This window comes from Phaseolus vulgaris, chromosome 2 (genome assembly GCF_000499845.2).
Source record: "Phaseolus vulgaris cultivar G19833 chromosome 2, P. vulgaris v2.0, whole genome shotgun sequence".
Taxonomy (NCBI): Eukaryota; Viridiplantae; Streptophyta; class Magnoliopsida; order Fabales; family Fabaceae; genus Phaseolus; species Phaseolus vulgaris.
The window spans coordinates 2,313,622-2,339,361 of record NC_023758.2 but is presented as its reverse complement, the minus strand read 5'-3'; the positions used below and the strand labels follow the sequence as shown (position 1 = coordinate 2,339,361).

General features: G+C 34.2%; 4 protein-coding genes and 1 non-coding gene across 5 annotated transcripts; 4 read left to right on the top strand and 1 right to left on the bottom strand.

Moving 5' to 3' along the window:
- Window positions 1-710: 710 nt before the first annotated feature.
- Window positions 711-2,336, top strand: LOC137810146 (dof zinc finger protein DOF2.2-like). The gene has a single exon (XM_068611291.1). It carries the CDS (start codon window positions 1,009-1,011, stop codon window positions 2,026-2,028), a length of 1,020 nt encoding a protein of 339 aa, XP_068467392.1. The 5' UTR covers window positions 711-1,008; the 3' UTR covers window positions 2,029-2,336.
- A 9,222-nt stretch (window positions 2,337-11,558) lies between these two features.
- On the bottom strand, window positions 11,559-15,195 carry LOC137810143 (L-ascorbate oxidase homolog). The gene is made up of 9 exons (XM_068611289.1): window positions 14,661-15,195; window positions 14,375-14,523; window positions 14,180-14,289; window positions 13,322-13,592; window positions 13,115-13,211; window positions 12,670-13,021; window positions 12,208-12,573; window positions 12,025-12,103; window positions 11,559-11,916 (listed from the first exon to the last, which is right to left on the bottom strand). The coding sequence occupies exons 2-9, from the start codon at window positions 14,516-14,518 to the stop codon at window positions 11,713-11,715; spliced, it is 1,623 nt and encodes a 540-aa protein (XP_068467390.1). The 5' UTR covers window positions 14,519-14,523; window positions 14,661-15,195; the 3' UTR covers window positions 11,559-11,712.
- A 2,727-nt stretch (window positions 15,196-17,922) lies between these two features.
- On the top strand, window positions 17,923-19,163 carry LOC137810145 (reticulon-like protein B13). Its single transcript, XM_068611290.1, has 4 exons — window positions 17,923-18,163; window positions 18,260-18,458; window positions 18,606-18,817; window positions 18,898-19,163. The coding sequence occupies exons 1-4, from the start codon at window positions 17,938-17,940 to the stop codon at window positions 19,065-19,067; spliced, it is 807 nt and encodes a 268-aa protein (XP_068467391.1). The 5' UTR covers window positions 17,923-17,937; the 3' UTR covers window positions 19,068-19,163.
- An 80-nt stretch (window positions 19,164-19,243) lies between these two features.
- TRNAW-CCA (transfer RNA tryptophan (anticodon CCA)) lies at window positions 19,244-19,315 on the top strand. The gene has a single exon. It is a non-coding gene; the product is annotated as a tRNA-Trp (tRNA).
- Window positions 19,316-19,684: 369 nt separating this feature from the next.
- On the top strand, window positions 19,685-25,307 carry LOC137810142 (probable disease resistance protein At5g66900). The gene is made up of 5 exons (XM_068611288.1): window positions 19,685-20,807; window positions 21,128-21,531; window positions 22,051-22,418; window positions 23,435-23,706; window positions 24,045-25,307. The coding sequence occupies exons 1-5, from the start codon at window positions 20,183-20,185 to the stop codon at window positions 24,875-24,877; spliced, it is 2,502 nt and encodes an 833-aa protein (XP_068467389.1). The 5' UTR covers window positions 19,685-20,182; the 3' UTR covers window positions 24,878-25,307.
- Window positions 25,308-25,740: the final 433 nt, after the last annotated feature.

Sequence of the window (25,740 nt, the reverse complement as noted above, 5' to 3'; positions counted from 1 at the left end):
TAGTTTTCTATCAAGTCTGCTTACGATTTATTAAGGAGAGAGGAAACGGAGGATTGTTCGAGGATGTTCAACTTTTTCTGGAGGATTAAGGCTCTTCCTTAAGCTCATGTCACTTCTTAGAGGGGGATTGAAAACAAGATTGTTACCAAGGTCAACCTGGAAAGATAAGGGGTTCAGGTTGAGAACAATATTTGTTGTTTGTGTAGGGTGTCAGAGCAATCTTAATGTAATTACTTTTTAAGAATAAAAAACCTAAAGGATAAATTATGTTTCGATAAATGCATACTAATTTGGGCAGATTTTGACAACTTCCTTAAATATTTGAAGTTTTTTTTATCATCAACCAAAAAAAATATATTATAAATATTTTAAGTATGTTTTATAATTAGAGTTAAAGTTTTAGGTTAGTACTCTATGTTAAATTTTTTAAAAAATATATTATACATGTTATAAAAAAAATTAAAAAATAATAATTTCCTGAAGAAAAAAAAAGTATAAATTGATGTAGACTTAATATGAATGAAAGTGTAGACTTAGCAAGATAACAATTTTCCGTATAATGATATAGGTTGTCTGGAAATACAAATTCCAACATGAAGAGAATTGTCGTTAGTGAGATGGATGGAAATGGAAGGTGATGAGTGATGGTTGTGTTTGTCCACATGGAGTCTATAAAAATAGTTATAAATAATATGATGGAAGTCCCATTCTATAGAATCGTTGGCAAGAAGCAAGAAGGACCTAACCGACAAGGAAGCAGTCCCTAGCTAGCACCATAAAACAACCAAGCAACCCAATTCAGTTCATTTCAATTCCATCATATGCTTCTATCCCAACCCACATCCTACAATATTCTCTCTCCCTATTTCCCGCATACACACACATATATACCAAACCTACTTTCTTTTGCTTTTCTCCACCACTAACGCAAAAAGACTCACCACTCATCACCACCCCATCCTTTTGCTTTTCCGTGTTTTTGGATTGTTCTAGATCTAAAAGATAAAGATGATCCAAGAACTGTTGGGTGCTGCTACTGCTACCCTCATAGCAGGAGAAAGAAAATTCTCAATTAATAATGGTGGAGGAGGTGGAGGAGGAGGAGGAGGAGGACATCTACTAACACCACCCATGCCATCTTCTGCTTCTCCATCTCCTTCATGCACAACAACTATCACCACTTCCACTAACACCGCCACTTCGTCCAACTCAGAGAACCAAAATTTGAGGTGCCCTCGTTGTGATTCATCAAACACAAAGTTCTGTTACTACAACAACTACAACCTCACTCAGCCTCGCCACTTCTGCAAGACATGTCGCCGGTACTGGACCAAAGGTGGTGCTCTCCGGAATGTTCCCATCGGAGGTGGCTGCAGGAAAAGCAAGAGCTCCGGCATGTCCAACTCGGTGGCAAAGCAAGCAGCCACAAAGATGAAAGCAGTGGCATCAGAGCTTGGAAGGCCACAGGGACTCTTTGATCAAGAGCTTCCACAAACCCCAATCTTGTGGGGTTCACCGCAAAATACTCAACTGATGGCTTTACTGAGAGCTACCCAAAACCAAAATCAAAACCCTAACCCTAGTCCCGTGTCAATTGCTGTCAAGAGAGAAGGGAACTCGCTGGGATCTCACTCCCACATGGTCACTGAGCCATTGCTCGCAAATGGGTTGTTGAATAGTACTAGAACTAGTCTAGGCTATGATGGTGTGGGAGAACTTCCTTCACTGGGTCTATGCAGCTCCTTTTGGAGGAATAATCAAGATCAGAATCAGCAACAAAGCAACGGTTTTGTACTTGCAGAACAGCAAAGTGGTGGAGTTCAAGAACTTTACCACAAGCTCAGGTCATCGTCATCAGTTAATTATTGTGGCAGTGATAATTCGCCAGTGTTTCTCGGCAACATGGCTTCTTCCTCTTCTTTGTCCAACATTTTGGAGTCATCTTCAGTTTCTGGCAGCGAATTCGGGTGCTGGAATCCAACCCTTTCCTGGTCTGACCTTCCCACAACAAGTGGAGCATATCCTTAATTAACCGTAGTAACTATTTCCTCTTTTTTATTCACTGTTTTCTTTTAGCGTTAAATATAGAACTCCTTAATTTATAATTCATAGATGTTAATCTGTATTCTAGAGTCTTTTCTTTTTTGTTTGTTCGATTGTTTTGGGGTCGATAATTGAAGAACATGTACCTGTAGGTAGCACTAGATTTTCCCACTTTCTATCATTTGCTTCCGTCCGCATGTGTTTCTGGTTGATGGTGTGTTTAAGTTAGCTCTCTCCAATTCAAGGACTGCCAGAGAGTTTGGAAAATACAGTGTTTTTGCATCTTTACTTTACATTGAATTTTCTTTTCAACTTTTTCTCCGGTTTCTTTTACTTTACCTCTAAATTCCAAATATAATTTTTTTCTGTGGCTTCTAAGCAGTAGTGGTGTGGGCCTCTAGAGAAGTAATTAAATATTTACAATAGTAGGCATGGTGAGAATGCAAAGATTTAGGGTGTGTTGACGTTGTGCCAAAGGTAACAGTCAACCTATATTTTGAAGAGACTTAAAAAATAGAGTAAAGATGGGGAAGAAGAATATTTGATGTTGGTAAACTCAAAAACTTTAGGGTTTAGTTGTTAAGAAGTGAAGGTGGTGGAGGCATGGTGGGTAGCATATGCAAGTGCTAGATTTTGTTTTGTTACGAGAAATCGATGAATCTAATGCAAAAGCAGCCTTAGGAAAAAGTTTGAAACAGAACTAGATTCTGGATGTTGGTCTGAGCAATCCACCAGCAATTGGTTCGACACAGACTTCACTGAACAACCCTGACTTCTGCTTCTCTGCAATTCGACTATTTTATTTATTTATTTCTAATTTGAAAATGAAAAAGTCTCTCCTATCGCAATCTAACACATACACTGTTCTTCTGGAGCTATCTATACACTTTTGTATCTTAGAACTCTGAATCTATTGAGAATTCACACTCAGTTTAATAGGAACTGCTAGCAGGTTCTGTCTGGATAATTGAAATAATGTCCTCTAATGTTAAAATTGTCAAATGCTAATGTTTTTAAAACAAAGATTAGAATTTCATATATCAAAATTATTAACAATGAACACTTGTATTGTATAACAATGGATGAAACTTGTACATATCCATATAAATATTAAGTTATGAAGGCATATATAATTCAATTTGTTTCTACTTTTTCTGGGATTTATTTACTTAAAAACATCTTATCTTCATTTTTTTTTACTTTCCTGTATCATATTTTTTACATATTTTCTTTATTTGTTCTATTATTTTCTTATAAATTTTGATTTAAGTAATTTTTTATTTATAAAGATGTTTATGAATATTTACACTCAATTTATAAAATTTAACTTATAAACCCATAATAAAGAATCTACCATGGAGGATAAAATAACTATAAAGAAAATATATGTTATGTTTGTTCTTTTTACAAAAATTGACGAACACATGAGATTCAAAATCAAACATATCCACTCAAATCCAAACACCTAAACATGTAATTGCCTTATAAAAACATACTTGATAGTATTTTACTTTATAAAAACATGAAATTAAAGGGTTGTCTACTTTGAGCTTTTGACTTCAGAATCAAATATTTTCTCCTTCTTTATTAAGAAACTCTAGTACCAAATTCTTTGTACAATTGACTGAGAAAAATTATATGCAGAGACATATCTTGTAAAGGATAACATATGGATATTTTTAATATATGTTTGTATGTGTATTTAGATGATAACTCTTTTGGCTAATGGCTAAATAGCAATCCTCTTTTTAGAATATGAAGACGTGCGATATAAGCAATTGTCTCGTGATACACAAACGAGATCATTTTGGAAAGAAGAAATATTCTTTTTACATCTGCTTTTCACCGGGTTTTAAATTGTTGAATTAACATTTTTTTTTTATTAAGAAAAACTATATAACATGTGAAGAGTGTAAAAAACATGTAACCTAAGTTTATGTGGAATTATTAGGAAGAGGTATTCGTAAACTAAGTGTTTCAATTAGTAACATTTTAACTGGGTTCCAGGTTGCAATAGACTTAGTCTGAATTCATGCTGAACATATTTTATATAAGAACTAGCGTAAAATATTAAAATATTTTTCCAGAATATTTAAAGAATAGAGATTGAATATGAAATTCATTTATTTTACTACAAGAAAATTATTAAATAGAAGTTAATTTTAAAGACAAAAAAAAAATAGTTGTTATATTGATTAAATTACATACATGTTCTCTCATAATAATAAAAGGGAGTTGTTTTTGCTGTGATAAGAGATTAGGCTAAACAGGCCGAACTGCATTAACAAAAAAAAAAAAATTACATACATGTTAGAGACTACAAAAATTATTGATATCTAAGATAAAAAGTTTCTAAATTGGTATTTAATTAACTACCAAAGTTTTAATTAAAAAATTTAAAATTTATATAATTGGTAGTTAAAATCTTGATAACTAATTAGATATCAATTTAAAAACTATTTATAATAATATAAACTAATTTAGATACCAATAATTTTTTTAGCCTATAAAATAACATCTAATTTAGTCGCAATTAATTATTATTTTTTCTAAAATTGATTTTTATTTGATAATTTTTCTAGTACTTTTAAGTAGTTTTAGTATTGGAGTAAAGAGTTTTGAAACTTTTTATCTAACTTGATATAACTAAATTAAAGAGAGAGTATTGAGAAGTGAATCCTAACACCCCTCACGCCAAGACCTACCAACTTGTGTGTGGAACTATACAATGGGTGGTTTGATAATGGATGACTTGGTCAATCCAACAAACTCTTGTTATGACTCTCATATCATCTTAAAATGAAATAGACTTTAAACATAATTCAACATTACATCATAAGGTACGATTTAAAAAGAAGACTTTAAGTTTAACTCAACCTTTTAAAATGACTCATAAAATGAATTTTGTATCCATTTATTATATATCATGAAATGAAATGTCTTTATCCCTTGTCAATATATGATATCCAACATAGAGTACATTAATAAACACATATTTACTTCATGTTTCATCTTCTTTCCATCTCCTTTTTTATCTCTTACTTCTTTATTCATATTGCATTTTTAAGATTATATTTCTCTCTATCATCCACCAATGTGTTGCAAGTGATTCCCTCCACATATATCATGAGATTTTATGATTTTGAAAATCTAATCATGGTAAGGATGAAATAAAATAAAAAAATTAAGCATAGTATTCAATTTTTATTAGAATTGAATTATAAAGTCATGATACTTGTACCTGTGTAGGCTGAGGGGTCCAGATGGTACCTATGACTGGACACACAATTGTTGATGTTTCGGTGGTCTCCTAATCTCCTTAAGCCTCCTTCCTTCGATGCTGATGCTCGGTCGGTCAGGGGTACCTGTGAATTGTACTTTGACGCTCAAGTCAATGTTCTGGTTTAGGTGTATTCTAGTAGAATGTCAAAAATGTATCTCACTTCTTCATAGAAGGTTCTATTTATAGTGCTTGGTTTTTGGGCATTGATCGTTATGGACCGAATATCAGTTGTTAACTGACATGCATAGCGGTTCCTTAATATATGAGGTGGATCTTTTAGTTTAATCAGTTTTATCTATTATGTTAGATATATTTTCCGTATATTTCAGAATGTGAGTTGACTCATTCAATACCATCGTAATTGTTGTTACTTACTATATTTATGTCCTTTGACTCAGACGATCGATTACAGGAATCAAGACTGGTTCGTCCGGTACCGACCGGTAAAATACCATGCCAAAATTTAATATCATTTCTCTTAAATAAACAATTGAGAATACATTTATCTTTATTCAATTTAAAGAGAATGGTTATTTGTTAATCAACTAAAAAATTAAAAGTGCCTCTATCTTATTTGAGGAAAAGAACCCTTTGAGTGAATTTTTTCTCCAAATCGAGGGGAAACTAATAGAGACGTCATTTTACCTGCACCTCTTATATATGTTTGATTTCTTTATTTAAATAAAGTTCAATATCTTTTTTCTTATCTTTTTCTCTATCTCTCTTAAACTAAACACTTTTAATTATGATTTTACTTCCTCAAGTTCTCTTTACTTTTAGCTAACTTTTTTTTTTCTTTTTAATCAAAGTATTAGTCGTAATTTCCAATATTTTTATTTATGATAACTTTTATATCTAAACATGTTAGTAGCATTTACTATTTTTTTTTTCTATGACATCATATTATGTACTTATAAGGCATTTAGGCCTTTTCTAAAGTTAGGCCTATAGGAAATGGACCAAAAAGCTCTAATGTAGGATCCAGCATGCTTATGAAGAGTGTATGTAAGGTATGTAAGAGCAATAGAGCTTTTATTTCTTCCTGTACTCTCAAACTTTAAAATGACCATTTTACCCTTATTTAAAATTATTTTCAAAATTACTTGTTTTGAAAAAATTTCAGGACACATTTTTTGGATTTCCATATCAAAGAATTCTAGAACAATTTTCATAACAAAAACTTCAAAATTGAATGAATTTTTATAGAAAGAAGAAGAGAAAAAAACACATGGAAAAAAACTCTTTCCAAAAAATAATTATTGTAAAAAACTCATTCGAGAAGGTATTATATATGTACCAGAAAGTTTGTTTTGGAAATCCTGTTATGGAAAAACTGATTATGAAATGTATGTCATGTGTTCTAGAAATTCTATCTTATAAATTCTGTTATGCAAAATATGTTCCTGAAGAAAATTTCAGAAATCCTGTTTTAGAAATTCATGAAAGCGTATTCCAAAAAAATTCTAAAACGGATAATCCAGAAGTTACTTTAAGGATAAAATGGTTATTTTGAAAGTTGTGAGGATATGCCAAGATATTGTGTGGGTGTAGGAAGAAGAAGCCGACTCCTAAAACTACTTCTATTTCAACCAGCTTCATATAGTGGCCCTGGATCCAACATGTACATGTTTAATTAAAAAAAAATGGAACTGAAATGGTTTTTACTCCATTTCTTAAATAGTTTTATATTCATCTTTTAAAATAATAAAAATATTTGTATGATTTTTAGCTTTAAAATATTATCTTTGGTAATAACTATTTTATTATAACTATATCATTGTTACCCTCACCATTACCATTCCCATTCCCAATATCATTATTATTACTATCAATATCATCAATAAAATTAAAATTAGAAGTTAAAGAGTATACAATTAAATAGTAGTGTCGCATTTTTTATTTATTTTTCTTTAGTATTTTTTTATTGTTCAAAAACAATTTCTCTTAATAACATTAAAATGAGAAGTCAAAGAGTATAATGTTAAAGAGTAGGTTAATAAAATAGTGGAGGGCGGTAATTAAAAGTTACATATAGCAAAGAGAATGAATGAATTTATTTATTTACATGAAAGTGAAAAGGAAAGAGAAAAGAAAGTGAAAAGTATGGTAAAAAAAGAATGTGTTATGTGTAATGGAGAGAGAGAGAGTGGGGAGTAGGTACCTATATGAGAGAAAAAGTGGGAAGTAGAATAAGAGTGGCTTATGTGTGGTGGAGAATCATAATCTGTTTCTTAAATCAATTTTAAAATTCTACAATTTTAATAAAAGAGAATATCAGTTTAAATAAAAAAAAAGTAACGATAACAAATCTCCACACTCCCGTGGTCCACAAAATATTACAAATATTTTTAATTTTTTATTTAATAGAGAATAACTAATCAATCTCTCCTCCACTCTGTCCACTCTCCAGTTAAATAATAACAAATAAAATAAATTTTAAAATTATTTTATTAATTTTTGAAATTATAAAATGTCCAAATAACCAAAATAAATTAATATAATAAATTATTAAGTAAGGATAAAATGGAAAAAAAAATTAAGAGCAGTTAAGAAAAGAATAAGAAATGACACAATAATCATAATACAATAATAAAATTAAATATTAATATAAGAATAAAATAGAAAAAAAAAATTAAGAGCAGTTAAGAGGAGAATCCCTTTATATATAGGTATAGATTAAGATATTAACTTTCTATCGTTATCATGCATTATTCTTAGTGATGTGTTGCCGTTAACATTGTCATTATTATTAACATCATATATAGTGTACATTTAATTAATTTTACCATGATATAAATTTTTTAAAATAATTTATTTTGAACTAAAAATTAGAAGGGACTAATTTTCAAAACTAAAAAGCATCCAAAAACTAAAATTTAATATAGTAAAATTTGGCTATTACAATATTTGGGAAAGTTTTAAGTACTATTGTTCTTAGATTAATGAAATCATGTGATATTTGTCATATTTTTAGTATTTATTCAATTGTTATCTTTTCCTAGAAATGGTAGCATTATATTTATTATTATCGTTACAAATACCAGCAAGAGGTATGTAAACCATTTTTATTCTTATAGGTTTTACGATTAGTATTTATTTCCTTATCAAAATTTACACATTTTTTATTTTCCTTTATATGATGTTTTACAGGAAAAATAAGTACAATTTCCTTTTTCATGTTATAATACTTTTTATATCGGATATGTTTTTAGTGAGCTTAGGAAAATAACCAACTCATTTTATACAGGTTCAATCCGTAATAATTTTAAAAAACCAAATAAAAATACTGAAGATGAAAACTGGGAGCAGATACCAAAATTGGTTTTTAAAATGTTTAAAACTTAAAAGTGAAGCCACTATTGATGGGGACGAAGTTAATTAAGATTGATGATGCTCTGCAAGAGTTACTGAATATTGAACACCCAGAAATATGTGCAGATTCCAATATAACTGCAAATAATTAAGTATGAAATAATCTGTTAATACATTAATAGCAATTAAATGTTGATTTTGGCTTAATCCCAAGTCCCACATCGGTGGGTTCATTGTTTGGGAAGGAGGTTTGAGGGTTATAAATTAAACTCTCCCCCTTCACTGTTAAATATCCCAATTTGTAATATCTTCTCTCATAGTAATAAAAGTGAGCTGTTTTTGCTGTGCTCGGAGATTAGGCTAAACAGGCCGAACTCCGTTAACAATTTTCGGGTGTGTTCTTTCCTCTTTATCTCTTTTATTATTCCGCTTTATTTATTCAATATTATTTGTCGGGTAGCTCTGTTAGGGTTTTGTTTTAGTGGGAAAATTACCCGTTTTTCCCAACAAGTGGTATCAGAGCCGAAGGTTCGCCTTGGGTTGTTTGAAATTATTTGTAATATTGAATATTATATTGTGAGTCTGTAATGGCAAATTCGGATCAAGAAGGGAAGGCTCTGCAAGATGCAAATGTTGCAGAAAGCAAAAGTGATGTGTTGATTGTCTCGCTTTCAGCATCATTGCATCCAGATGAGTGGATATTGGATTCAGGTTGTACCTATCATATGTGTCCCATTCGGGAATGGTTCTTTGATTTTCAAGAACTCGATGGCGGGGTTGTTTACATGGGTAATGATAATCCATGTAAGACAGTCGGGATAGGTTCAATCAAGTTGCGGAATCACGATGGATCCACCAGAATTTTGCGGGATGTACGGTACGTGCCAAAGTTGAAGAAGAATCTCATCTCATTGGGGGCTTTAGAATCTAAAGGCCTAGTTGTGACGATGCGAGATGGAATTCTTAAAGCAACTTCAGGAGCACTGGTGATGTTGAAAGGCGTGAGGAAGAACAATTTGTATTACTACCAAGGTAGTACAGTGGTGGGGACAGTAGCGGCAACAACTTCTAGCACTAAGAAGGATGCTGAGGCAACGAAGTTGTGGCATATGAGGTTGGGACATGCTGGAGAGAAATCCTTGCAAATTCTTACCAAGCAAGGATTGTTGAAAGGTACGAAGGCTTGCAAACTTGAATTTTGTGAGCATTGTGTTCTGGGAAAACAACGAAGAGTGAAGTTTGGCACTGCAATTCACAATACCAAGGGTATTCTGGATTATGTGCATTCAGATGTGTGGGGACCTGCCAAGACTCCGTCAATCGGAGGTAGGCATTATTTTGTCACTTTTCTGGATGATTTTTCCAGGAGAGTTTGGGTGTTTACTATGAAGAACAAAAATGATGTGCTTGAAATTTTCCTTAAGTGGAAAGCTGAAGTTGAAAACCAGACAGGAAGGAAGATTAAGGTTCTCCGAACAGACAATGGAGGAGAATACAAGAGTGATCCGTTCCTGAAGGTATGTCAAGATTGTGGCATAGTTCGGCACTTCACTGTTAGAAAAACACCACAACAGAATGGGGTTTCGGAGCGTATGAACAAGACACTTGTGGAGAAAGTTCGTTGTATGTTGTCTAATGCTGAGTTAGGCAGAGAGTTTTGGGCTGAGGCTGTGACATACGTTCAACATCTCGTCAATCGTTTGCCATCATCTGCTATAGATGGCAAAACCCCGTTAGAGGTATGGTCTGGAAAACCTGCAACTGATTATGATTCTTTGCATGTTTTTGGTTCTATTGCATATTATCATGTGATTGAATCAAAGTTGGATCCACGGGCAAAGAAAGCTTTTTTCATGGGCTTTAGTCCTGGAGTGAAGGGATACCGTTTGTGGTGTCTAGAGGCAAAGAAGACGATTATCAGCAGGGATGTTACCTTTGATGAATCTGCCATGTTAAAGAAGGTAAATCCAGAAGGAGCTGATAGTACTCCGCAACAGGTGGAGTGTGCCCGGAAGCAGGTGGAGTTTGAGCCGACAGTGGTGATCCCAACACGAAATACCACAAGTGACTCTCCTATGGCAGAAGAAGAGTCAGATGAGGAAGAGGTTCCTACCCAAGAATCTCAACAGCAATCAGTGCCAATTGCAGTTAGAAGACAGAGACGAGATATTCAGAAGCCTGCTCGTTTCATGGATATGGTTGCCTATGCACTTCCAGTTGTTGATGACATTCCATCCACTTACCCAGAAGCCATTTTGAGTTCAGAGAGTGGTAATTGGGCAGGTGCGATGAAAGAGGAGATGCAATCTTTGAATAAGAACAAGACGTGGAAGCTGGCACAATTACCAAAAGGTAAAAAGGCAATTGGGTGCAAATGGGTATTTGCAAAGAAAGAAGAATTTTCTAATAAAGAAGATGTTTGCTACAAGGCAAGGTGGTTACAAGGGCCAAGTTTGAATATTGTTTAGACTTGGTTAATATTTTGCACATTTGAAGTTGGCGCCCAGAGGCGCAAATTTGAAGCACTGTAAAGTTTGTTTTTTGTTATGTTTTGAGAAGATTTGTTTTAGGTGAGACTTGAAATTAAGCCAAGGTGGAGATTTGTTGATTTTGGCTTAATCCCAAGTCCCACATCGGTGGGTTCATTGTTTGGGAAGGAGGTTTGAGGGTTATAAATTAAACTCTCCCCCTTCACTGTTAAATATCCCAATTTGTAATATCTTCTCTCATAGTAATAAAAGTGAGCTGTTTTTGCTGTGCTCGGAGATTAGGCTAAACAGGCCGAACTCCGTTAACAATTTTCGGGTGTGTTCTTTCCTCTTTATCTCTTTTATTATTCCGCTTTATTTATTCAATATTATTTGTCGGGTAGCTCTGTTAGGGTTTTGTTTTAGTGGGAAAATTACCCGTTTTTCCCAACATTAAAAACCAATACTTGTTCTTAAATATAAGCAAGAGTGTCCGAAATTTGGAGAAATTCTGGAAAAAGAATTGTAGTTGTAGTCAAGGCCTCATGACTAGAAAATACATGAAAAAGGAGGTAGATAGTTTATATGTATGTGTGTGTATATATACTAAGGATGATGTCCAACAGCTTTGCCGCAAAGTAGAACATTATTGGGAATGTCATATTCATTAGCAAGACTGCGCTGTGCGTTCCACACCCTTAGGTAGAACTGCTGTCCAAGATATTGTCTTTCCCATATTGCAGACCTCAAATTCCACATACCTTGGTTATCCAAAGACACCAATATGGCAGTCCAGGATTTTGGATATACCTACATTCATTTGAAGCACAAAAGCTATGCATGTTAAAAAGAATGAAGTAGCTAGAATTGATTAATATAAGGGTTTAAGTGCTTTCTTCTAAATTTCTTGTTTAGTACCTGTGCAGTGTGTCTAGTCAGGGCATCCACTAGATTATAGGTTTTTCTACTGGCATCTGACCACTGACCGAAACCATAACTGCAATTGTGGCAATAAACGTCATTAAAACTTTCTTAAGTTGCTTCTACCAGTGAAAATATTGATAGTTAGACAAAACTTATGTTTCAAGGAAGCTGGCATACCCAATGACCCAAAAGTCATAACCATCAAGATGCCAAGACTGCATGGTGTTTTCGTTGTTCTGGAATATAACCTCAATAAAATCATGAAGAGAAGTTGGCAACACTGAGGTGGCTATGTAACCTGGACCACTAGAGGGTGTGTTTTGGAGTAAATTCACACTGAAGATTCCGGGAATGTTGAAGTAATCAGCAAGCTTGAGAGGGGTGTCGGGGTTGACATAAGAGACACTGTTAACGGCATAACGAAGCTTTCCATTGATGGAAGGTGCTGAATTGGCCAATTTAATTACTTTTGTAGGAGTAATCTTCCCATAATGGAATGACCCTTGGGGGTTAGGCCTAGCAGCATTTGCTGTCAGATTCCACCTGCAGGAATAGTTAATTGAAAACTGATTAAAATTTATAAATGAATCAAAGATAAACAGATAGGATTTTTTTTAATTATTGTTTTGGAGACCAAACCTGTAGGTTCTAGCTTGTTTCATGGACCAGTCAAAGTCATATTTATCAACGGGGGAAGGAGGCACGGGTCCTAATGCAGAGGAAAAAGAATTTGAATAGTGTAGTACTGCAGTTGTGGTCAGAGGTGTCTCGGTAAATCTTGTTGAGGCAACAATGTAGTAGTCCTTTGGAGGCTGATTCAAGGTTACTAACAGAGAAACTGATTGACCAACATGCACATCAAGTGAATCGTATATGTTCTGGATAGTGTGTGATCCTTCAACTTCAACTAGTTTTAGTGTATGACCCTGGATTCTGAAGTTAATTGAGGTTGACAAGCCTACATTTGAGATCCTAAACATATAGGTTTTTCCTGCGAGAGAAGAACAACTACTGTTGGCAAAAGAAACTTTGGCTTAAACATAGCGCATATTTGAACTATATCCTTTAAAAATCACGGGCTTACCCTGGTTACCAGTGAAGGTAGAATGAGGCTGGCCATTAATGAGGAGGCCATCAGGAAGTCCAATTGATTTTCCAGAATCCAAAGTTTGCCTTAGTGTCTGCAAATAAAAAGACAAAGTGAATGAAGATAACTAGACAGGAAACTCGAGTATGAAGAATATTTGGAGAAAGTGTGATTCTGAGAAAGGGTAAGAAAGATGTTATTTACCTTGTGGTTGGTCTTGTACCAATCACCAATGAGTAAAGTAAAATCTCCATCAGGGTTTTGATAAGGGATTGGGATAACAGATCTGTGATAAACATTAAGTCCTCCAAACCCTCCAGCTGCTTTATGCAGTTGAGTTGATGGAAAGTATGAGTATGTGCCAATCTGATCCTTGGTCTGAAACTTGTATGTGTAATTTGAGTTTGGAGGAATTGGGCAGTTGGTTCCCAAAACTCCGTCTTGCCATGAATTTTTCCTTTGTTTTATACCATTCCTGTTTTATGACAACAATGTTGAACCATGTTCTTACACAACAAATCTTGAGAAAAAAAAAATGAAATATATGCTATTGCCCGGAATTTTCAAGCAAGGTCAGCAATTTAAGCTAAGAGTAAGATTGATCAAATGCGACAGATGTATATGAAATCTAGTAGACGGCAATGCATCTCTTCTAGCTCTTTAAGGTAAATGAGGTATACTCTTATAAATATACCGTCAACACAAAGAATATCATCAAAGTTATGAGAATGTGACTTTCACAGAGTTTAGAAAGCTATTGCTGCAAAAAAAGTTGAAGCTTTATTACAGCCATATCTGTGGAACTTAAACAGTAAGTGCCCCGCATAACATAACACAAATGACACCCTTCATGTCCAAGTCCGTTCATCCGAAATATTTAAATATTAACAAGATCCATCACAATTAAGCAGCGAGAGACCACATATTCCCCTCAACTTCAAGAGAACAATGAAAAACCCGTAGAAAGAATAAAAAAAGGATGCTGTATGCAAAGAAGAGAATATAATGATCTGACCAAAAAGCAGCAAATTTGAGTCAAGCAAAAGGCACACAGAACCATACCAAGTGAGTAAAAAGGGCTCGTCCAGCTTGTTGATAAGGTTGAGAATAACATTGTCATTAGTTACCAAGTCAAGTTTAGGCCCAGGAAACTGGCCATTGATAAGAATAACCTTGAAAAAAATGCAAGCACCAAAAAGGTCAGAACAAAAGTTGCAAAGATATCTCAGATCCAACAAAAAAAGATTGGTGATCCACCTGCTGGGGACTACCCAATGGAGAAAGATTCCCATAAGTCACCGTCCATGTGTAAAACTTATATGCATCTTCTGCTTGCACGAGAGATACACTTACTGAAGCAATGACAAAGCATAGCAAATGTAGCAAAGTGGCGCTTCCCATGCTATCTAATGAAAATGACGAGAAAAGAAACACACTGTCACCACTTAACAGTTCAACATTACTCAAGAGAAAAGAAAAAAGAAAAACTCAAAATGAAACACAATCCTTGAGTTTCTATGAAAGGAGGCAATGTGGAAAGTACCAGATCTGAGTTCTGCAGGAAGAGTGACTCACTCCCAAAACTGACTTAAACCCTCTATGCTCTGTGCCGCCTTAATATATACTAAAAAAACCAAACAGAGTAGAAAAGCATGATTGCAGTAGCTAACCGAGTGTTATTTTAATAATAAAGTGATAATTTTCTTTGTTTTATAAGGTTGCAAATCAATCATTCGTTTTTCGGCGGGTTAACGCGTTTGCGCGTTAGTTACTACTTGCTTACAGCTAAAGAAAATATGCCTCCTGTGAATTATCTTCAGTTTATATTTATCACATTATTAAAAATTGAAACTTTCCTTCTTTCTCTCTCTTTTCCTGTTGTGTTTTTTCATCCGCAAACACTTTGAACTTTGAATCCTGATCAAAATTCAGTACCTTTCTATACACAAACTTCTCTATTATAACGTCGAACAGTGGAAATTTTAATGTGTACGTGTAAAGAACACACTTTAAGGTAATCTACGCGGTTTTAGCCTTGGGAACATAGACGAACGTTAAAAAAAGGGTTTCCGTGACATAAGTAGATTAAGGTAGATGTCGATTAAGTAATGGAAATAACTAGGCGTCAAAAGAAAATATAAAAGTAGCACCGACAAGAGAGCATTGTTTTGAATTTGGTTAGGTGTGAGTTGACGAAGATGAATTTAAATTTAAATTTAATAAATATACCAATGTACGCCCATGTGAAGTTGGTAAAGGGTACATATACTTTTAATGCGATATAATGATATGTTTAGCCACTTTAATTTAAAATGAAAAAAAAAGTAGGCTCAAGCCAAAACAAAAGTAACCAAAATGAAAAATCAAAACGAGCAATGATTCATATATTGCACATTTAATTCAGCCCTAGATAAAAAAATGAAAAAGAAAAAGAGATACCATACCATTTTCGCAAGTGTATTTCACATTGTGAATTGAAGAACGAAACAAGAGGCTGATAACACTTCAATCAAACTTGTTTTTTTTTATTTTTTTATCAGCAAGAATAAATGTGAATTATTTAAGGAGTGATTCAACCCTAATACAAGACACACAACCTTTAACTTTTTCCACTCGTCACATTCCTGCCAGCGCCTAAAGATATCACTACTTAACTAATTCCGAACAAGAACCAATGACACACACACTTATACCCCAAGAGAACTTCGAGTCATCATCTCCATACAAACCAAATGATCAATACAATAATCAGAGAAAGAGAAAATCGCATCCTACGACTTAGATGTAACCCAAGACCATGTATTTAGTTGCATCAAGACAAACATTTCCAATATATCTATTACACTTCAATCAAACTTGTAAACTATATGCCTTGGATCTTTTACTAAAAAATGGACATTTTGGAAATTTATTACCAAAAATATCAAAAGTATTATTTATCATTTTGAGATACATTTTATCGTGTGATTATTTCCCTACAATTATACCTCTAGTTTTTCGTTAAACAATTTTGCTGTCTTTTTTCTCTATTTCTTCTTGATGAGGCCTTTTTTTATATTTGGTTAGGTATTGTCCTTTGGTTTTTCTCCTCTCATTTTTTTTTCTTCTGTCAGCTTTCTCTTGTTCTTTTATTTCTTTAAGTGGTGATTTCTTCTTCTTTTTCTCCTTCTATTGAGGCCATTTATTTTGTCTACAAAGAAAGTTTTCACATCAGGTCACTTTTAGGTCTGATCAAGCAAGAGTGACCTTTTTATATTTTTATAATCCTACGACTTTATTATACTTAAATTTTGTTAAATATTTTGTAATTAGGATGCTTAATTGTATTTTTTTCGAAGCTAAATGCGAGTAAGAAATTTTGACATAAGTATCTATATACTTATAAAGTAAAAAAAATAGATACTAAAATTATTGTTTGCAATAATGTATTTGAAATGAGTATATTTTTTCCTTAAAAATCATGAACATTATGATAATAATAATAACAGTACATTACTAAGATTTACTTAATCTGGTCCCATTCGTTACTACTGTTTAAGTTAGTAGTGAGTAAATAAAAAATGAATTAGAAGATATTAAAGGTAATAAACTACTTAATACATGTTTTTTCAAACATTTTTTTTTCTCTATTCTAATGTCTCATTTGCCTAAAAAGATAATGAAACAGAGAACAAAATATCGATAACAACTTCTTTTTTTCTTTCATTTGATGAAAGAGGAAATAAAACAGTTAAATTTTAGAGAGAAAAATAATCATTAAAATTCAAAGCAGTGCCTAGAGGAGTTGAATGCCCTGTACATTTTCAAAACACTACATGATCTGAAGTATCTTCAAAGGACAATATGATGGAAAATTTATAAAAGTTTTGGAACCAGGTTGGGCCAGGTTGGGCCAGCCCAACTAAGGGAGGGCACATAATATGAGACATTAAAGAGATTTTTCTTACCATTTCTTTCACTAATTACATTTTTATACCAAATTTTAATCATCTGTGTTTGAAAGAGCATTTAGTTTTTTTTTTTAATTTTGAAAGGGTAATGATTTTGCACTTCTTTCTATCACTCTCACCATTCGAAGAGTATTTAACTTTTAACTGGTACAACCGGACGACTCACTTAAGTAAGCCAACACTTGGACTAAGTTACCGCTTAAGCAATATCAAGACGATCACACGAAGACATGTGTTCGACCAACTCTTAACGTTTAGTCAAGGGTTAACCAAGTTAGCAGGGTTAATCCAAAATTAAGAGTTGTTTAGCGCAACCCTAAACACGAATCAATTCCCTAATCCAAAAGACTCATTAAGGTAATATAAATAATTTCCATTTAAAAAAAAAAGATACGCCACTATCTATAGTACTGTAATACCCACTCCGACTAACTTGAAGGTTTAAGTGTCTTCTGTAAGTACCACCCGTGAAACCAGACTAACCAAGAGAAAGAGGAAACAGGAACAATCGTTCTATAAGTTCAAAAGCCCGTTTGAGAATCGTTAAAAACCCGTTTGAGAATCGTTAAGAGTTTGATTATCATGTTAGGAGAGATATTTTTTTACTGTATATGCTTTCAAGTTCTCTATATACCATGTAAGACGTGACTAATTATTATGAAATTTTTTCTTTCCGGATTTTGTATGAATTACTACAGTATGATTGGTGACTCAAATTTAACTATTGTAGTTCTTTTAAGATGGTTTATCGTTCATCTCATCCCTGGTGCAAATTTTTAGCCGCTTTATTTGTTAACTTTTCTGCTTGCTGCTACTTGTGCTTATCTCCACCAGGTTAAGTAAAACGGCAGCGTTACACGTCTCCTCAGAATGCTGCAATGCTTCCACGTCTCCTCAGAATCTTACACGTGTAAGTCAGACACAGAAGTACCCTTTTGGCCAAACACCTTCACCTCCATTGAAACACCACTATTTGAAGCAGTCTTGTGGCTTTGCTCCTACCCTCACCACCATCTTCATTTCATCACAATCTTCATCATGTCTACAGAAGCAAAACAAGAAACAGAACATTTGACCACGCCCTCTTACTCCTCAGGTATATTTGATCAGGCATGCTTCATAATAATCTTTGCATAGCGATGAAATTTAAGTTGCCCTAGACTCAATTTTGTGCTTTCATTTTGTTGTGTAGATGTTGACAATGGTGTAGTGAAGGATGTAGTCTTCTGGAGAAGAAAGAAACTAAATGCAGTCGTTATTGTAGCGGCAACAGCAGCATGGGTGTTGATGGAAGTATTTGAATTCAACTTCCTCGCTGTCATCTCATGGGTGGCCATACTCGTTGTTGCTTCAACATTCCTCTATGCCAATATGCTTAGACTTTTGGGCAAGTGAGAACCCTTCTCTTGCTTTTTTTTTCTAACTTGTGACATTAATTCTTCTTCATTACTCACATAGCAACTAGATTATTTTGATGAGGTGCAAAATCACTCACATAACAATACCTATACCTACTATGTTTTACCTGTGAAATTTAGGGAACCGCCAAACTTGTCGTGGTTGGAATTGACTGAAGAAACAACTAGAAGAATAGCAAGCAAAGTTCGAGCATGGATTCAAGAAACAATAAGGTGGCTGTTGCTTGTGAGTGTAAGGAAAGAGTGGCCTGTGTTTGTGGGAGTTGTGGCTGGATTGTGGTCACTGTCTTATATAGGAAGATGCATGGACCTCCTTACAGTAGTTTATATTGGTACGTGATGAAGTTGTGTTTACATTGGGTTTTTCACATTTGATCTCACTATTTGTTTTTAATTATGATTTGATGTGCAGGTGTATTGGTGGGAATGGCTATTCCATTAACTTATGTGAAGAACGAGGAGAAGATCAAGAGATTTGGGGAGTGGTTAAGGGAGAAATACAAGAGATGTTATGAGATTATTGATGAGAAGACCATTCGGAAGATTAAAAGCAGAATACCCAAAGAGAAGAAGACAGAGTAATAGCTTTGTAGTTGGTAACTTGGTATATAAATAATGTGCACAGTTTTGATGTATTAATGAATGAATACAAAATAATTACTAGTTGTTTTTGTGACATTTTGGTAATGTTATGGATCAACCAGTCCTTTTAGATTTAGAATTTAAATCTTTTATTATGATGAACAAATAATAAGTGTGGATCCGTGGCGCAATGGTAGCGCGTCTGACTCCAGATCAGAAGGTTGCGTGTTCGATTCACGTCGGGTTCAATTCCTATTTTTTTTATTTACAATATTTACAGATCTCTAATAAAAGATGTATCAACAAATCATGTCAATTTTAGAATATATTAATTATTAGTATTAACGCGTTTTTATTCCTTCACTCTATCTATGGAAAGGTTTAACGGTTTTAAACTGTATTAGTTGTAAATAGAACTCTTTCACTTACTACATTTTGGTTTTAGTAATTCATTGTTAACAGTAGTTTCCAATTTTGGAAACAATTTTTATTTTACATTAGCTTAGTTCCATTTGACAACATTGAAAAATGGCTAAATTTATCATAAGATTCTACACCAAAACGCGTCAGAAAATTTAGTTAGCAATACTCTGTCCTTTTTTTAACTGGAAAAAGGTGCATTTAGTCACTTCACTTGGATTTCAAGCAAGATTTTATTTATTTATCCGTTTCATCGATACCAGTGATTGGAATTAATTTTAATTATTGCAAAAGTGAAAGAAATTAGTGTCTTAGAAAGCAAATTAGTTATTAAATTTCGAATTTCTTTTATGAAGCACACACTCTTCTTTATGTTTATAGTTTATTCCTTAACGTGAGTTATTCAAATACGAAAGCTCTTTCCTTTCCTGTAAATTGCTCGGCAAAGACCGCGAAGCTCAGCAAAAGTGTACATATAGGCACCAAAAGCAACCATCCATCATCGTAACGAAAATTAGTGTTGGCGATCGATATCACCTTACTTACACTTCATCAATCAAAACTTGGTTTGTTGTCCGAGACACCTCGCCCTCGTTCTTGTTTTCATCCCACACAACGACAGTTTGCATCCGTTGGTGTTTGACTTCGAATTCAGGGAGAAAGTTTGGATTTTTGTCATCTGGGTGTTGTTAGTTATGGCAGATCTGTTCAGTGGAGGTGCTGTGGGAGCAGTGATGGGAGAGTTGCTGAAAGGGGCTATTGCAACCATAAACAAAGGTCTAGCCTTCAAACCCACACTCGAGAGCAACATAGAAACCTTAAAATCTTTGGCTCCTCAGGTGGAGGAGATGAAGAAGTACAACAATATGTTGGATCGGCCCATAGATGAGATAAGTCGGTTGGAGAGACACATGCGAGCTGGTGAGGAGCTTGTACAGAAGTGCTCGAAATTCCGTTGGTGGAGAGGGCTGTCCTTCCCTTATTACCAGAACAAGCTTGGGAGGGAGAACGAGGCTCTCCAGAGGCACTTAGCGGTGAACGTGGCGGCGGAGAACAAGAGGGACTTGATGGAGGTGGTGACCGGCATGAGGATGATTCTGGAGATTCTGCTTAAGGGTTTCGAGCATCATCATGAGTACCGGTTGGTGGGTCTGTGTGGGGCTCCCGAAGAACCTGAGTGTATGGGAATGGATGCGCCTTTAAGCAAGCTGAGGATTGACTTACTCAAGGATGGTGTGTCAGTTCTTGTCTTGACTGGTTTGGGAGGGTCGGGGAAAAGCACACTGGCTAAGAAGATATGTTGGGACCCTCAAGTCAAAGGTAACAACTCTCTTCCCTCTCTTCTTCTCGTGCCCCCATCATAGGATTGTGTTTGAATTGCTAGAAAAAATATTGAAAGAAGACTAATAGAATATTACCTTCAATATAAGGCTTTAAATTGTGGTTGTGGTTATGTTTCCTTTCAATATTCGATGTTGTGAGAAATTGCAGGTGATGCGGTGATCTCAAAGACCTTCTGATTGTATGGTATATTATTGATCTAAATTATTTATTCTGAAATCACTATAGTTCGTATATGCATGACATGCATTGTGGAACAGTATCTCAGATGGTTTAGAAATCTATTTTGTTTTGACTAGACAAGTTCGGGGGAAACATCTTCTTTGTCACCGTATCAAAAACGCCCAACTTGAAGACTATTGTAGAGACACTGTATGAACACTGTGGTTGTCGGGTGCCCAAGTTTCAAACCGATGAAGATGCAGTAAATGGACTGGGAGTTCTGCTGAGGGTTGTTGGCCAAAATCCAATTTTGTTGGTCTTGGATGATGTTTGGCCTTGCTCAGAAGCCGTTATTGAGAAGTTTAAAATTCAGATATCTGATTACAAGATTTTGGTTACATCAAGGGTTGCATTTCCTAGATTTGGCACCTCATGCCAGTTGGATAAACTTGATCATGTGCATGCAGTATCCCTTTTCTGTCACTTTGCACAGCCGAATGACAAAAGCTCGTACATACCTGATGAAAATCTTGTCCACGAGGTGGTGCTTCTACTTTTCCAAAATCACTCACACTACACATAATTACTGTGATACACGTGCAACAATTTATGCAACATCATTTCTTGTGTCTATCTCTCTATATCATTATGACATATAATAACTAATGTATACGAGAGAGATGAACACACAAAAATGTTGAACAAACTTTTGTATGAATTGCTGCACATGTAGCGTTCTCAATTAGGAATTACATAGCTTCTTTTTACAAAACCCGGTCCATAATATTCCGTGCATTAATAATTTTTACTCTAAAGTAGGTTCTATTAGCAAACAATTATAAGGAGAGAATTACAAATAACAAGCATAATTTTGAAAAAAATAAATTAAGATAGATTTGTATTTTTATCAACTGATACTTTTCTTAATCTAATGATGAATTGGTAAAGCCTTATATTTGTCCGTTTGTCATATTCACCCTTCTGTTTTAGGATATGAAAAACCTAGTTACCTAGCCTTTTATTTTATTTACTGATTTTACCATGTTGCACTGAAATGCAGATAGTGAGAGGTTGTAAGGGTTCACCATTGGCCCTTAAGGTGACTGCTGGATCACTCTGTAAGCAGCCTTTTGAGGTGTGGCAAAATATGAAGGAGCATTTACAAAGACATTCCATTCTGGAATCTAATAGTACTAATTTGCTTTCACGTCTTCAACAAAGTTTAGATCTATTGGAGAATAAGTTTTCCATCAATGAAAAGGTGTGTTTTATGGATCTGGGGCTATTTCCTGAAGACCAAAGGATCCCTTTTGCTGCCCTCATTGATATGTGGGCAGAACTGTATAACCTTAATGAAGATGGTAGCAATGCAATGTCCATTATCCATGATTTAACCACCAGGAATTTGATTAATGTCATAGTTACCAGGTACATGTCATCTCCACCCTTCTCCCTGTTGGTCATCTAATGCTTAAATATAGGAGCTCAAAACATCTTCTTACGAATGTGGCTTGAAAAAGAAATGTATATGAATCAATCAAGCTAATAACCCAGGTTTCACTAGTGGCAAACATGAGGCAACTCAAATCAGTTAGTTAAATGAGATAAATTTTAAATTTGAGCTTTGTTCATTTACAGTTTGATTATTTTCTTTTCTTTATCAAAAATGTTTTGAAGTGTTTTTTTTAAATCTATTTAGTAGACGTCTTTTAGGCTAGAAAAATAAAGTAAAAATAGGAATATATAGAAGAGTTTTTTCCTCTCTCATTACACAAGTTTGTGACCAACTAATGATAATAACAATAACAATAATACATTCCCCTTCCTCAAATAATAACATATTTCCCAATGATATCTTCTTACATATCATCTCAATATTTTATAAAGAAAATATTAAATAAAAAAATGTATTTAATATATTGAAGACATTATTTTAACTTGATTCTTAACTATTCAGGTATTATTATGCTGTTCAGATATATAGTGCTTTTACTTGTGAGCAAAAATTTTGTCTAAAATTTATCTCCATACTGTTTCTAAAAGAACCTACAACGGGCCTTTACTCCTTTAACCATCATTGATCCAATATCTGGAATCATTTGATTTAAAAAATACGATAGACTAGTAATAATTATTGACCCAATGCATTCATTTGGGAAGATTAGTTGGATCTATGCTTGGACAAATTGGATGGTTAGTGGACGAATAGATACGATTGTCATAACTATTACATAAGAATATTAGTAATATAAGTTGAAAATGTTACAGTTTCAGCATAGTTAATAATCTTAGTGCATGCATAATATGTTTTGGGATAATTCTATATCTTGAAATTCAAGAAGATGAAATGCATGGATATATGTAATAACTCTTTCTATTATAATTATGAAGCAAAGAAATAAAATTGTTCATCTTGGGTTTTTTGTTCTTCCCTTGCTGTCCAGGAAAGTTGCAAAGGATACAGACATGTACTACAATAACCACTTTGTTTTGGTGCATGATCTCCTTAGAGAGCTTGCAATACGTCAGAGCATAGAGGAAAAATTTGAACAGAAAGAAAGAGTGATGATTGAGTTAAATGGAGATAATCGTCCTGAATGGTGGGTAGGACTGAATCAGCTAGGAATCATTGGCCGTTCGTTCTCATACATCCTGGGAATGTTGTATAGACAGAAACAACTAAAGGTTGCTGCCCGCATATTGTCTATTTCAACTGGTATGTTTCTCTCTGTCCAAACCATAGGGAATGCACATATATAAATGTTAAATGCTACATGCTACTCCAAGTTTCATATTAATTCTTTATCTTGACTTGAGAACATATTATCCTTTTGCTCCATTAAATTGCTATCATTCTACCTAATTGAGATATCGGGAGATAAGAATAAAGGTAGCAAAAGAGTAACTAGTTCATTCTTAGTTGTAGAAAGTGACAAACATTTTTAAAAAAAAAATTCTTAATTATTTTGAAAATATGTGAACTAATAAGAAGTACTCTTGCGCTGTGTCATACTTAATCTTCCACTGTTAATGTCAAACATGATGCTTTTGCAGATGAAACGTTTAATTCGGATTGGTGTGACATGCAACCGGACGAAGCTGAAGTTCTGATTTTAAATCTTCACTCTAGCCAGTACTCATTGCCAGAGTTCACAGAGAAGATGCATAAGCTTAAAGTTCTGATTGTCACAAATTATGGTTTCCATCGTTCTGAACTAAACAATTTTGAGCGACTTGGTTCTTTAACTAACTTGAAAAGAATCAGATTGGAAAAGGTTTCAATCCCTTCCCTGTGCATATTGAAGAATCTACGAAAATTGTCCCTTCATATGTGTAATACATGGCAGGCTTTTGAAAGATATTCTATCCAAATCTCAGATGCAATGCCAAATCTTGTGGAGATGAGCATTGATTATTGCAAAGATCTGGTTAAATTGCCTGATGGGCTTTGTAACATCACCCCATTGAAGAAGCTTAGTATCACTAACTGTCACAAGCTTTCTGTACTGCCACAAGATATTGCAAAGCTGGAGAATTTGGAAGTTCTAAGGCTATGTTCCTGCTCTGATTTGGTAGAGATGCCAGATTCTGTTAAAGGGCTCAACAAACTTAGCTGTCTTGACATCTCAGACTGTTTAAATCTTACCAAATTACCAGATGACATTGGTGAGTTGAAGCTTGAGAAGCTCTACTTGAAGGGTTGCTCAAAACTGAGAGAACTGCCATACTCGGTCGTTAATTTTGGAAATTTAAAGCATAAAATACACGTGATCTGTGATGAAGAAATGGCTTCCTTATGGGAAAATTTCCCTACCATTCCCAATTTGAAGATAGAGATATCTATAGTGGAGGTTAACTTAAATTGGCTTCCTGGAGTTCATTCATGAGACGTGTTTTCTGAAATTTTGACAGGCTAGGAATCATGTTTGAATTTGGAACCGTGTTACTGCAGTGGAAAAGTAGGAGTTTGAGTTGGTTGATTCTGTAAGTATAACACATCGATGTGACTTGACAGAATACCTCATGTATTTAACATGGTCATTCACGAGACTTGTTTTCTGAAATCCATAGACTCGGAATCATGTTGAAATTTAAAACCATGTTACTGCAGTGAAAAAAGTAGGAGTTTGAGTTGGTTGATTCTGTAAATATATAACATAAATTTGACTTGTAATCACACTTCATATGTGATTTTAGAATGGTCATTTATTGTGTAAAATAATGGTCATTTATATTTTGTGATTAGTAGCACAATATATGGATACCAGGTACGTGGAGACTTTTTTTACATGTGAAATGACATGATTTATTATGACAGCATGGTAGAGGTAAAAGATACTTAAAGTGGGGTTATCAAGGGTGTATTGTCCTCTGTGAGAATAATCGAGATCTATTGTTCCATTGCAGCTTCACTTCGTTATCTCCAATTGCATAATATTGGTAGATGAATTGAATTTGCTATTGCCTTTGCAGGTGTTCGACTAATACGGGGCAAAGCATTCTCAATTTTATGTTGCAGAGTTAATTAATATATGCACCGTATTTGAAATGAGATGTATTACTGCTCCCGAATATACTCACCGTATTCATTGGAAACAGTTTCAAACATATCCTCACAAATTAATCCTTACCTAAACTTAATAATGAAAATAGGCTGGGGAAAAACATTTAAGTAGTTTATGTAAAGTTATTAAAGTAATATGACTCTTCCTAATTATAAAATTTATGGAATATATGCTTAATTAAATTG

Coding starts and splice junctions, on each gene's coding strand:
- LOC137810142 (XM_068611288.1), top strand. CDS start 20,183: ATGGCAGATCTGTTCAGTGGAGGTGCTGTGGGAGCAGTGATGGGAGAG. Junction 20,808..21,127: donor TTGGGACCCTCAAGTCAAAG/GTAACAACTCTC, acceptor TGTTTTGACTAG/ACAAGTTCGGGGGAAACATC. Junction 21,532..22,050: donor ATGAAAATCTTGTCCACGAG/GTGGTGCTTCTA, acceptor ACTGAAATGCAG/ATAGTGAGAGGTTGTAAGGG.
- LOC137810143 (XM_068611289.1), bottom strand. CDS start 14,518: ATGGGAAGCGCCACTTTGCTACATTTGCTATGCTTTGTCATTGCTTCA. Junction 13,593..14,179: donor GAGCCCTTTTTACTCACTTG/GTATGGTTCTGT, acceptor GTCATAAAACAG/GAATGGTATAAAACAAAGGA. Junction 12,574..12,669: donor AAACAAGCTAGAACCTACAG/GTTTGGTCTCCA, acceptor CTATTCCTGCAG/GTGGAATCTGACAGCAAATG.
- LOC137810146 (XM_068611291.1), top strand. CDS start 1,009: ATGATCCAAGAACTGTTGGGTGCTGCTACTGCTACCCTCATAGCAGGA.
- LOC137810145 (XM_068611290.1), top strand. CDS start 17,938: ATGCTGCAATGCTTCCACGTCTCCTCAGAATCTTACACGTGTAAGTCA. Junction 18,164..18,259: donor CACGCCCTCTTACTCCTCAG/GTATATTTGATC, acceptor TTTGTTGTGTAG/ATGTTGACAATGGTGTAGTG. Junction 18,818..18,897: donor CCTTACAGTAGTTTATATTG/GTACGTGATGAA, acceptor TTTGATGTGCAG/GTGTATTGGTGGGAATGGCT.